Raw genomic sequence first — 14,524 nt, 5'->3', positions numbered from 1 at the left:
AAAAAGTATATAATAATTATAGTTGCAGTATTTTACAACGACAAGTGTCAGTAAAACAATTGAAGACGGAGTGAAAATGTGATGAGAATAATTTTGATAGTTGTGCTTTTACATCCCAGCTGTTAGGATTTGTTACTGTATTATGGTTTTCAAATTCGATCTACTGTGTACTTTCTATAAAAGGATGTATGAAAGAACGTCTCTCTTAAGTATGTTGTATTATTTGGTTACAGTTTAGTTTTTTTAGATAAAGATCAAACACCTTAAACAATTATATTGTGTGACACAATATGTATAAACCCACATCTATGGTAAAACTATCTTCATCGTTATATGATGCATTAAACAATGACATTGTTCAATTTCTGTTTCAATTGTTGAAATATTTTTTTACTTACTATTTTTTCCCTCAATTTCAATATGTTTTATGGAGTGAAAGTAATACTCACGAAATAAATGTATACACCCACATCTATGGGTTTATATATCTAAGCTCACGACAAGTCATACAATCATAAGCTGTAATACCACCATTGATTTTCCCCTATTATTCTTTGTTAAAATTTGCCCTTTTCAAAAAATTGTGCAGAATCCATCTTTGTTTCAAATAAAGAAGTATTTGGCATGAGTAAAGTTTAATCCTGTCCAGTACTATAGACTAAATTTCACATGACATTTTTTTTTTTTTTTTTAAATGAACAAACGACGAAACACAATGTTCATTAAAAGAGGGACGAAAGATACCAGAGGGAGAATCAAACTCATAGATAGAAAATAAACTGACAACGCCATGGCTAAAAATAGAAAGACAAACAGGCAAATAAAAGTACAGAAGACGCAACATAGAAAACTAAAGACTAAGCAACACGAATCCCACCAAAAACTTAGGGTGATCTCAGGTGCTCCAGAAGGGTAAGCAGATCCTGCTCCACATGTGGTACCCGTCGTGTTGCCATGTTATTACAAATCCGGTAAATAGTCTAATTCGGTACGTCACATTCGTGAAAAAGAAAAGGGTATTGAAGTTACGACATAAGAAACATATCCGATATCATCTGTGAAACGGTTTTTCCATAACGGTCAACCAACTCGTGATGGCGCCCGTAAAATTTACAAAGGGATGATTTCAACTTCACCATTTGGAACTCTTGGTTTAATAGCTTCCTTGTGAGTAGCAATCCTCTATCAAGGAAATCATGATAGGAAATACAAGCCCGAGAATATCGTATCAATTGGGAGATATATACTCCGTATGCAGGCGCTGCTGGAATGTTGCTACATAGAAATAACAAGTTCGCGATTGGGAAGCTGTAATCATTTCTTTTGTCGTAAAGATTTGTTTTCAACTAACTCTCATTGTTAATTTCTAGATGTAAGTCGAGATATGAGGCAGACTTAGCTGTATCTGTAGTATCCTTTATCTCCAGTTCGATGGGATAGATTCGTTCAACATGGTCAACAAATTTTGTATTATTTAGTGAGAGAACATCATCTATATAGCAGAACGAAAAGTAAAAGGATATTGCTAACTTCTTATCTTTCTTCTTGGAAGTTCCTGTATGAAGTCAGTCTAATGATAATAAAGAAACAAGTAGGCAAGAAGAGGGTCATAAATGGTTTCCATTGGAATTCCGACAGTCTGTTGAAAAACACGTCCTCCAAACGTAACAAATATGTTGTCAATCATTAACAAATTTAAGACTACGTTGATCGAAGTTTTAACGACAAACTAACGCATATTAAAATAAAAAAAAATGTTAAAATGTTGATTTCTTTACCTGTTTTCTGGTATTTCTAGAAAAGTGATAAGTAGTGAGTTCTACTTTGAAACTGACATTTTTATCCAATATAAATTATTAGAGCTCGGGGCATTGCCCCTCGCTCTAAATTCATAGTATATAACTTTTTATAGACTAACCTATACCTGTGCTTGCGTGACCAATAAAATAATGAAATTGAATTAGAAGGCTGTCCAAACTAAACCTTGACCAGAACTTACCTATTCAATAAATTGATGTTGTTTATTTTTATTCTTCAATAATTATTATTTTTTATTCAAAAGTTTACAACTGTTTTATCTCTTTCTCTTGTATTCAAGTTTTAGTAACAATGTAACCTCGCGTTTCTAAAATACTCTGTAGAAACACCAAATGGAAAAAAATAAATATACTTTAAAACAACCTAAAATATATATGTTTATTACTGATTTTTTTTTTACTGCAATGAAATGGAGGATTAATTTCCTACAACTGCAAAAGTCAAGGAATTATTGTTTTCGACCTTTTTTTGCTACCATGATATAACACCTAAATTAAAGAAATCTAAAATAATCACAGAAAAAAAACTTGTTTCTTTCATGATTTATTTAAACAGTTAATTGAATATATAGAATCATGATTTTATATAAATATGAAAGAAAAGTAAAAAGAGAAAGTTTCTTATAAAGTTTGATATTCCATCTTAATACCCTTAAACTTTAAAGGCATTATTAAACTAATAGCTCTTGGACTACATCTTAAACTTTAATACCCTATAACAGGGACTTTCTATACAAAACCTTTCCCTCATAATAGACTATTTGCAGCTTCTTTATTATATTTTGTTTATTTCTTTCCGTTTAAGATTTAAAATTTTACAAATGGATTTAGATATATCCTGTATTAATGTTTGCTTGCGTTGATTAATTCATTCAACAAATCCTTATTCATGAATATGTACATAAAGTTGTCAACTGTCAGAAAGTCACATGACCACTCAAATAATTGATCAGTATTTTTGCCATTAACCTCCGTACCTTTAACAAGTTTATATAAATTTATTGCAGTATGTGAGTGTTTAGTGTGATTTTAAATCGGCATTTTCGACGGTACATTGAATAGTACCTATGACAAATAGATGATGGATTTAATCAGTGTTTTACTCTGCTTTGTTTACTTCGGTAAGTGTTTACCTGTAGTTTAACAGTTATGAAATCTACATGATAACATACACTTTGCTCAAAGTTTATTCATTGTTATCTAAGCGTTAATAGGTACAAATAGGACACCAAGTATTCTCTTCCCCTTCTTGTGGTCTGATAACAATATTATATATAAATACGGATAATAAGACTTCAAAGAAGTTTGTAACTAGTCCAATAAAACATCTCAGATAATTGATAATAAAAAAAAAAAAACGAAACGGAAACATACAAAAAATAAGGACGATGACATATTTGTACATGCCATTTGGCCGAAAGCAGATTAGTACATAATTATTTAGTGTTTGATATTAATAAGTAATAAATGCATGACACATGGGGGTGGTATTGTATAAGAGAGGTGAACCATGTGATATTGAGTAGAAAACAAACATGACCTCAGATAATACCTCAGATATAACATGTTGGATATTTGTTTCTGTGGGTTTGTGAAGAACAATAAATATCATCTTGCAAACGAATATAGACAATTATACCTTTTCATTGAACAATTTAACAACATCATTTTTGTGCAAAATATTACAGGCAAAATTATCATGGTCATTCAGTGCAATATTGCAAGTAATTCACATAAAAGCAGCTAGGACAATTTGTTTAGCCCCTTTTACATAATCTGTTATTTTTTTTGTTTTCGTTTAATTTCAAATCACTCTCGTATTTTGTTTTGTATTAACATAAATATACTAGAAATAATATCGATTCATAATCATCCTTTATAAGATAAGATTTTATTAATCTAATCAAGAACCCATAAAGGGCATCATTTTACAACACAATATGATTGGAAAAAGCAAAACAGAAAACAAATACCATACTATAACGTTATGGACAGGACAGCCTAACATAACATGTGTTTTATATAACTATTATATTAAAATGTTATAACAATAAAATATTATATTATTTCATATATTTTGTTTACATCTGGATCTTATTTCTAAACCTTTAATAATGTAATTTCCTAGGCACATGAGAGTAGGTAAATGCTCATTTGTGAACAGCCAGAAATATTTCTTATCATAAGGTAGTTCTTTAAAATTAGTACAAAAAGTGATAACTTTATCAAATAATAATTTCCTCTGTACATTATATAATGGACAATTTACTGTAAAATGGGTCTCATCTTCAATAGAATTTGATCCATGTGATAAGCAGTGATGACATAGACGTTGAGTTCTCTCTATATATTTTTTACTATATCTATCTTTCTCAATTCTAAGATCATGAGCACTTATTCTCATTTTACATATAGCTCTTCTTATACTAAAATCTTTAATTGATAGATAAGCCTCCTTTACAAAGTCAGTCTTGAGGTTGAAATAATTTTCTAATTTACTATTACCTTGTGATAAGGTTTCAGACCTTTTGACCAACCAAAATGTTTTAAAACTATTAAAAAGTTTACATTTTACAAATTTAATTAATTTATTGAGCCTTGTATCTAAATTTTGTATATCAAGTGATTGAAGTACATAATTATCAAGTGATTGAAGTATATATATTATAAGTGACCGTTTTGGATAGTAAACTAGGAATTTATGATAAATAGCAAATACATATTACTTTAGTATATTTATGGCAATTATTCAATTTAGTGCTATAAGTGTTTACATTTACAAATTATGACTTGGATGGAGAGTTGTCTCATTGGCACTCTTACCACATCTTCTTATATCTATAAACCTTTAATTCAATAGTTCAGCCCACAATCCAGAGGTTGAGCCTGTTTACACTGGAAGTAGTATCACAGTATTTGTTCCTGACTAATTAAAGGGTCTAACTTCTATAGTTTACAGCCCCAAAAGAGAACTTGTGACCCCTACAAAAACGTTTTATGTGCTTATAGTGCCAATTTGACGAGTAAAGCCTTTTCCAAATGATTATTTACAGTATGTCCTTATGTTGTGCTGTTAAATCACAGTATTCGTAGTCCACAGTCAAAGCTAATGTATGTTTGGATCAGTCACCCCATTTGGATCAATGTAGCAACTCACTTCTTTTTGTAGAAATTGCTATCCAAAAGTTGTTTGTATTGATCTCAACAAATTAAATTATTTTTCTGAAATTTACCTAGTATTAAAGATCAACATCACTCAAATTAGTGTGTAGGATATGATCATGCGCATATTTCGTCAATGCATTTTTCAACTTATTTTATAATTTGTTCTTATATTGTGCTTTTACACCACTGTCAATGGTTGGGAGGGTTGAGCGCTCACAAACATGTACAACTCTGCAACATTCCTTAGATGGCTGTCCAAATTCAGTGGTTGTTGTTGGTTGCTTTCTGTTGGTGTTTTTTTTTTTTTTTTTCGTTTATTACTTTTAACATCAATCAGTCCGTTTGTTTTCTTTCATTCAAAGTTTAACATTGTGTCATGACAGGGCCTTTCAAGATTACTTTACGTGTGGGTTTGCACTATGTGGAAAGGCGCATAATGTGACCTATTAATCCATATGTCCTCTTCCTTTAATCTCTGGGGTAGTCGTCTCATTCACAATCATGCCATATCTCTAAAGATGTGTTCCTATATTCTACTTTTATATTTGAATTATTCTCATGTTTGATATTTTACTATTTCATGAGTGTAGTCGTGTTACAACATACAGGTGTCTTATTGTAAAACATGACTAGTTTTATGAGGACTAAATGTATAACATTTTCACAGGCATGCACAACTGCCTCGGTATTCACGTGTTTGCCACTCGAATGTTCAAACTAAAGAATTTTAACATTGATGTTTGCCAAATATCTCAGTTAAGAGTAAAAGCAAAGCCGTCCGATGTGGTTCGGAGTCATAATGTTTCATTGTAGGATAAAAGGTGCATGTTCTTTTTATACAGGCAGTTATTGCATTAAAAATGAAGATTCAATAAAATGGTTAAAAGAGTATATTGATGTCTCATTTGAGTGCTCTCGTCCTGGTTATGAATGTTTCTTGTATCGCTTTATCTTGAGCAACAATAAATCTACTTGTCAAGAAATAAAAAACAAACGTAGTATTGATTGGTAATTATCGACAGCTCTAGTCGGTACTTTTGGGTTCACTAGCTCTTTTTGTTACCAGTAAGCATTTTTAAACTCGTCTTTAAAGATCAAGGTAAAATACGGTAGTGACAGAAATTAAATCTTACTCTTCAACTTTACAAGACTGAGTTTACTTGAAACTCTACAATCGACCTCAGAGTTAATAGATTATCACGTGAACGCACTTGAATTGATATTCGGAACAACGCTAAGTAACGCTAGGGTTAGGCCCTGACCAAGCATAAGAAATAAAATATTCTCATTGGTTTGACGTCATTCAAGAGTTTCTCGAGTTTAACCCTGGCTCGGTGAGAGTTGGAACCAGAGTACGAGGGGTTAACTCGAGTGGTTCAAGTAAAATCGTATTGTTGAAAACCGAGTAAGTAAAGTTAACTCGAGAGTTTCAAGTGAACTCGGCCCATTAGATCGGGAGATAATTTTCTATAAATGTACATCCGGCTCGACTTCCTTTAACTTTCATATACATTCCTTTACTTAATACTTATCTTGCATACCATCATGATTGAAAAGCTATATCTATTGATTTTCATATTTGAGACAACCAATATGTATTTGCTTTTATTCCCCAAAAGTCATTTGATTAAAAAACATAGAGATGTATAAGGGTACTATATAATAACGATTCCATGAAAGTTTACCTAGTTATGAATGTTTACACTTGATGTAGAAATGTTAAAGTCCAATTTTTCCTTCTTAAAAAAACCCAAACCTATCATTAACAAAACAGACAATAGAATGAATTTATAACGTTAGGTTGTGATTTGAATTGCAAGGTCATAGCGCCTTAAATGTTTTATTGTGCTTGTTCATTGACCATGGGAAGTATAATGAAGACTGTGCGAAGAAATACAGTTCGATTTTGTATCTTTCTTGTACGCAAGTACTGGCTGTATAATTTTGTATAACAATTGTGCACGGCAAGATTAGACGTTGTAAAATATACTCCATTAGTTTGTTCAATTGACTATTGATAGTAGTCCTATAATATAAGAGTTTCGAAGTCTTATATTATAGGACCATTTATATAATAGGAGCAGATTTAACGTAATAGTTGCCATTTTGTGTTCTCTCTGCTTAATTTGAATGATGTGGATGCAGTGTAGTTAAAAGGAGAGCTAAGATTTTTGAAAATCAATGCAACATTAATAAAATAGTATTTACATGTAACTCGTAAATGTCCAACGAAAATTAATTGTCTAAATAATGTCGAATATGAATGTTTGAGACTTATTTAGGGGAAGTCCACTTGATTATACATAGGCCTATATGCCGAAACATGTAAGATATCTCATATCCCCGAAAACCAGAAATTCGTTGTCTATTGTGTATAGGACATTTAACTTATAATCTGTTTGTAAACAACGGTTCGCTATCTGACGCATATAAAGTTTCGTTGATGTATCCTGGTAAATTCCTTCGTTTTATGAACTGAATATTATTTAATAGTAAGAATATGTAGTATGATTGCCAATGAGATAACTCTCCACCAGAGATCAATTATCCGTACAGCCTTTAACAATGAGCAAAACCAATACCGTATTATGTTGTCAAAACTGAAATTATATTCATTATAATACATTGTGTTTGATTTCCTTAGTGTTAGTGCACCTTAAATTTGATATGAATGAACTATACATCTATGTCATCTTTTTAAATGACCCAGTAATAATTTCTTTACACTTCAATATGTATACGATTTTTAGCTTATTACTGAATAAACACTTTGCAATTGTTCTTTCGTTTACACTTCACTTGAAATGTCAAGTTAAATACTTCAACTTTTGAAAGACATGATTTGTTTTGTAGAGTTATATTTTCCTGCTTCGTTCATTCGTAGAGAAAACTAATATTCGAAAGTTTTTCGAAAGTTACTATTAAATATTAAGTGGTTGTTTATATTTTTGGTATTAATTTGTTTTGTTATTTTGTTATTTTATTTTTTATATACCAATAAATATATAATTCTTATTTTTTACTGGAAAAGGGGAAGGGGGTGCTTAAAAAGTATTCGATATTAACTTTGTACGTCTGGCATCTAGACAGTATTTAGTAACGACTTATTTAATTTGCTGTTTATGGCTACATGACTCACAATTTCACTGTTGAATGACTTTTTTTTGTTTTAAAACGTTACAAAATAAAGGTCTGAAATAATATTTCGATTACATAATCTGTAGCCAGGATGCATCAAGTTCAACAATTTTCCCGCTTAAAAATGTTACTCTGAAATTTAAATTTATAGTAGACGTCGTCTATTAACATGATTTTTCTTCTGAATTCACGCCTGCGGTTTCAGAACTGGGAGAATAAATCTTGGCAAATGGTGTCTGAGATTTATTTTTTAAACTCGTATTCTACTTTTATTTAATTTTTCTTAGTCAAAGTTGATCTCTTACCGCCTAATACTGACGTGAAATAAACGTGTGCCAGACGGAGTACATTAAACTTTTTTAATGACGACAATGTATGTATTTAGCCAGATTAAGATAGATAAATACGAGGATATGGAATTATAACTGACAAAACATTTTATACTAAGCTTATATGTCATTGCACTGATTTATATATTAATACATTGCACTGAAAAAAAGTTATTTTCATTTCCATTTCTTCGATTGAACGTTAGCCGTATTGTTACTTCTCGGTCTAGATTTTATTCAAAGAGAAGTTCATTTTAACCGTCTCATTCATAACTTCAAACATTCAACACTTTTTTCAAAGACGTAAAGGTAAATGAAATCATGCCCCTTAATTGTCTTGTATCTCTAGTTGTCTCTGTCATTTGCTGATGCTATCCTTATACGTCATCGTGTACATCGTCTAGTATGTAAGGTATATATATATATATAAAAAAAAAAAAGAAGAAGATGTGGTAGCACCGACCGTGCAGGGCTGTATAGCCAGTCAAGGTCGTTAAAACTTCCATTTGTGTAAGATTTGGTATTATTGTCAATGAGACAACTCTCCATCAGAGGTCAAATGACACAGAAATATAGACCGGTACGGAATATATATGTCAAAGATGATCTCACGTGTAGTTTATTTGTTATCAACCAGGAATTCCTCCTTATCTCGTGTATGCTTTATTTTCATAACATAGGAATTCGCTTTACTATTTTAACTTGTCATGAGCAAACGTAGTGTACCGAAGTTCAAATTTCATGGATCTATATTTATGAGATATAAACTTAGGTACATAAACGCATGAACTCCAATAGTAGCGAAACCGGAAGGGTAAACTTCTCGTGTCAAGCCACAGGCGCTTGGGTATATGATACAGATATTTTTTTATTTTTTTGTTGTTGATTAAAATATTCAATTTTCTATATTTATAATACATATTTATTACTTCTGTGCATGTCTCAGCTACTTTCAAGTGATTTAAACAACTCAGAGAAAATCTTAGTATGGATAGTAAAATTGGGTATTTTCTCTCAGTCGTGTCAATCACTCGAAAGTAGCTGAGACATGCACAAAAGTGATAGATATGTATTATAAATATAGAAAATTGAATATTTTTTTATCAACAAAAAAAAATAAATAAATATCTGTATCATATACCCAAGCGCCTCTGTAAATTAGACACAGAACTATATTTTGTATAAACTTTGCTTAACCAGGAACACAAATACATTTTTCCGAGCGCGGACATAACAGGTTGTTATGACTTTTACCATCATCCGATTAGAAATCAAGGTAACCAAATCTGTAAAAATACAATCATAATTTTTTTTCAATTTACTCATTGTGTTTGTGAATTACTCAAACAGAATAATTCAAACACAGCTTGTACATTTTGTATGTGATTATCATTAAGGATAAAAATTACAAAATACTTAAGTCTATAAAGGCTAATCGGAGATGATGTCGGATTTGTAAGCGATATAATTTAGTGCAGTAAGGTATCAACTTTAGTAGCATGTGTAACGGATGTCTTTTTGTATATTTTCTTATATATCTATATATGACAACTATTTTTGACGATGTGTTTTACCATTATAACAGGGATATTTATATTTCCTAGCAATATGAAATTGCAAATACAAAATCAACATCCGTATCCTTAAAATTCAGAAAAGATACTGTATTGACTGTACATCATCTATTTTACACTCAAAAAATAAAAAGTGCGCTTTGAAAAAGTAAAAATCATAAATGAATAATTCAAAACTAATAAAACGAAATACCCGGCAGACTGAAATTCTAAAAATTAGATAACTGAATGGTTGTCGGGTTATACATGTATTCAACGATAAATACTCCATCATTTGCACTTAGTTGACACGAAGTTCGAACAAAGTTGCTTCGCAACACGTGTAGATGTAAGCATCTTATTTTAATTGTTTTCATGGGAAAACATATACTTGGTCACTTAAAGGAAAGGGAAAAAGTTTGTCAACATCATCTTGAAAAGTTTGCTTTTAAAATAACAAGAAAATTATTTCAAAGTTTTATGTAGATCGGATATTTTAGTTAGTGTCCTTTATGATTTATGCCGGAGGAAAAAGGAAACATATTTTTTTATAAGCTTTTTTTGTTTTACGAAAATCAGTTACTAAATCTGGTTTAAAAAAATCCTATAAAATTTCACTGTTTAATGTAAATGGATGCAAATAACATACATTCAATTGCGATGAAAACTAATTGAAACAATTCCCTTTTTACAAAACGTTATAGAAATATATCTATTTGAACTGTTCTTCCAATAGTGATCTCGTATCCATATTTGAATGACTTGTATTCTGAATGGTAAGTTTAAAAAAGATATCATAAGAAAGGCCGAAAAAAGAACCAACTTATACTTGGATATAAGGATACAGTATATTCAGAATAAATAGTCATAATCCTGGTATCAATGAAAAAATTATTCATATAGTTATTTACTATGTTATTTGGTTTAATCAAGTTTCACTTATCTTTATTTCAGTAACTGAAGGATATGGTTTAACCTTAATAGCTAAAGTTGCTTTAAATGGAGTCACTGGTACCGTGACATTCACCCAAAATGGCGGAGACACCACGGTGAACTTTAATGTGGCTGGCTTAGCCAATACAAACACGTGGAACATCCGAAGTAATCGAATGGTGTATGATCGACAGGTCAGGTGTTCTGATGCAGTTCTTGGAATGAAGTAAGAAGTCGCCACTAAATATCTTTGATGCAACCCTATACTATAGTTAACGTTTTGAAATTTAAATATATTTTAAGAAGACGTATTTAATCAAATTTCAAAAGAAACTGTATTACTGGTTGTATAGACATTTGTTCATGCCATGTAACCATGCAAGTTTCAGTGTATAGTAATTTTTTTTCAAATGAAATTTTTAAATATTCTTAAAGCTGTGTTAAAGACAAAATATTGAAAGAAGCGATACTATTGCATGATATTTTCAGTTTAAAAGTTCACGTTGAGTTGAACAAATCTGTGACAAACTACGGTCAGTAATTCAATGATTGCGTGAGAAAACTGGATAAATATTTACGAGAGTTTCTGCTGATATTGTTTTTCTCAAACTTGAGTTGTAAGAATACGTCATGTATTTATCAGATAACAACCAGCATTTATGATTTATATCATATTGTATAATATATCAAAATGACATTTATAACATTGTTGAATATGTTTCAAATTTGATTTATTTTTCAAACAAGTTTTTATTACAATTTGTCATTAGTCGGTTAGTATTGCACTGTGCAACAGTCAATTTACAGACACTTTCTTTCGAATGCAAAGTGCGTAAATATTTTATCAGACGATGATACCAGAGAGTGATGTGTTTTACAGTCTATTCTATTGAGATACTTACCATCTTAAGTCTTTCTTGCAAAACCATGACTTTTTCAAATATATAATACTTAAATGAATACAATAACAAGATATTAACAAAAGCATTTACAAGAGCATATTGAGAAGGAAAGAAAAAAGTTAATATACAATCGTTAAATATAAAAGTTAAATACAAAAACGTAAACAGAAATTATAATCAGTCTTTAGATAAAAGACATCAAAGTGTCCGATATTTCGGCCAAAAAGTTCTTAAACAAGAATTGTATCCAGACGATGTGATTTTAAAGTTTAAAGTTTTACTTACAAACATATAGTCTATTGTTTAAGATACACTTTTATTTATAGTCGTGTTATAAGTCATGTCAATCATTTTATTGATCGACAAAATTTTGATATTTGTACGGACTATGGTCAGATAAAATTATTAATATTTACCACGTATACAATAAAACTTGACTTGTCTACTACTTGTAATATCTTAGATATTGAATAAGATCAAACATTTTACCTTTCAGTTATATCGAGTCAACTGGTACCGTTTCAAGTAGTGGAACAACAACAGAAACAATAACTTCGGCAGTTCTACCCAATTTGAATTCTCTAACAGGTATTTTTGTCATGGTAAAAACTGACTGGTTTTAAAAAAAGAAGGGGGAAACTACCATATAAATGAATAAGCAAATACATGTTTGAAAGAAATTTAAGTAAAGCAAACATATTAAATGTTTCACAGAGTTTTAATATATATAAAAAAAGATACGTGTTATACTTTGAACGATAGGAAAAGGGGACACATTTTCTTAAAATTCCTTAATATGCTCATTTGTTGAACAAAGGAAATAAAAGCACCAGTAGGATACCGCTGTTCAAAATGTGATTCAAATAGATAACATTGAAATTCTGGCGTGCGGTTTTGGATTGGCCTTTTTGAAGGTTTTCACAAATTAATCCAGACAACCAAGGTAGGCGTGTTATACACAATTGCTGAAGATAAATTAATGTAGATTTATGACATCATTGGCTTTAATAGGAAAGAAGATTGTGGAATAAAATATATAACGAAAATTCGCGACAGAGTATCATAAACGGTTACATAAAAGTATATAGGTTAAAAAAAAAAAACCAGAGACAAGTACGTGTGACCAATTCTAAGTATACAGTAGAGTAACAAAAATACCGAAGTCCAAGGAAAACTCAAAACGAAGTCAGATGGCCAAAAAAAATCAAACATATCAAACGAATAGAAAATGACCACACGTATTGCTATTGTGTTCAGTGTTTAATTTGCTAAAGAAGTTGTAGAGTGAATTTACTGCTGACGTTTGATAAATGACTATACAATGAGAAGTTACACACTTTACTCTTCGATTGACATTCGTTGCGATATTACCATGCCAAGGAGAGCATAGAGACGTTAAGCATTACTCAACCAACCAATCTGATTGACATGTAGACCTCTTTGTTTGAATAAAGTTAAAATGGCAATGGGCCGCTTTCATCCATTATTTTTGGCCTTATGCTGAATTTCGGTAAAAAGGCAACAGTAGTTAACAGCTGTTCAATTTACAGTCAATTGATTTGCATTCTAGGTTGTGTATAAACGATCTTATACACAACCTAGAACAAATAGAAGGTGATTGGCACATATTTCCGACCAAGAAACATCTATGCAACGCGTTCCTGTGCCGTTAGTTTAGTATAGAACTTTATACCAAATACATATATAACATACTAGTATGTATTTAAATAAAGGTAAACTAGATTTTGGGCTAATTACAGGTACCGCTTGGTATAGTGATAAATGTCCATCTTATCTGAATGAGATGATACGAAGGTTTATTAAATTTCTGGAAATCGTCCTTGTTTTTCAGCAATTTACTTAAGGCCTTTCGTTTTATTGGACAAATTTCATCTAGTAAAAGCAATATATTAGACTTGTAACATGTGATTTTACTTAGCATTAAATAGCAATATCACTAAATGAATACACTAGACCACACACAAGGAAGTAATTAACGTTCTTACAACCTTGTTTAAGATAAACTTTGCCGTGTATATCATGTCATTAGACGACATAGAAACAATCGGAAAAGCCTCACCTTTAAAACCAAAGATTAACCGGAATAGTATATTGATCATGATATTGCACAAGAAATTATTATCGGAAAACTTGACCTTCCTGGAAAACAAGCCTTGTCTTTAAGATCAATGTTTATCCGTTGATATTGAGGCGAAAGACCAAGTATACAGAAGGAGAAGAAAATATTGTATTCCAACTACGGGATCCGAATGACATTAACATGTAACATGACTTTTTATGATTTGTGATCAAAACAAATAACATTCAGATGAGATTAACACAGAATAAGATATAATTTGATTACCAATGAGACTCACCAAAGCCCAAATGACAAGGGTGTAAAAAAATTCGGGTCATCTTACGACATTCAACTTATATAAATGGTATCATAATGCTATAAGTAAGTGTGTCATTTTTATATTTTATTTATACAAATTACTACGATTTACCTATGTTTACCTGTACAAAAAATGCGCACAAATGATCAGATTTTTACGATCAAATGTAATGAGTGCAAATGTAATGGACCGATCAAACAACCTGCTTGATAAACAAATGATTCAAACACAATAACCTTTTCATAATGACAGCTTCAAACTGTTATTCAAGTGCATCCAACACTTATA

General features: G+C 30.8%; 1 protein-coding gene across 1 annotated transcript in view; it reads left to right on the top strand.

Moving 5' to 3' along the window:
• The first annotated feature begins 2,754 nt into the window (after positions 1–2,754).
• LOC143073173 (uncharacterized) overlaps positions 2,755–14,524 on the top strand; it is a 43,644-nt gene continuing 31,874 nt past the window's right edge. The window contains exons 1-3 of the mRNA XM_076248513.1: positions 2,755–2,938; positions 10,957–11,161; positions 12,334–12,425. Of these exons, the coding sequence (XP_076104628.1) occupies positions 2,896–2,938; positions 10,957–11,161; positions 12,334–12,425 (340 nt within the window). The 5' untranslated portion in view covers positions 2,755–2,895. The remainder of the gene's footprint in view (positions 2,939–10,956; positions 11,162–12,333; positions 12,426–14,524) is intronic.

This window comes from Mytilus galloprovincialis, chromosome 4 (genome assembly GCF_965363235.1).
Source record: "Mytilus galloprovincialis chromosome 4, xbMytGall1.hap1.1, whole genome shotgun sequence".
Taxonomy (NCBI): Eukaryota; Metazoa; Mollusca; class Bivalvia; order Mytilida; family Mytilidae; genus Mytilus; species Mytilus galloprovincialis.
Note: the sequence above shows the minus strand (reverse complement) of the source record. Positions and strands in the feature narration are given on the sequence as shown.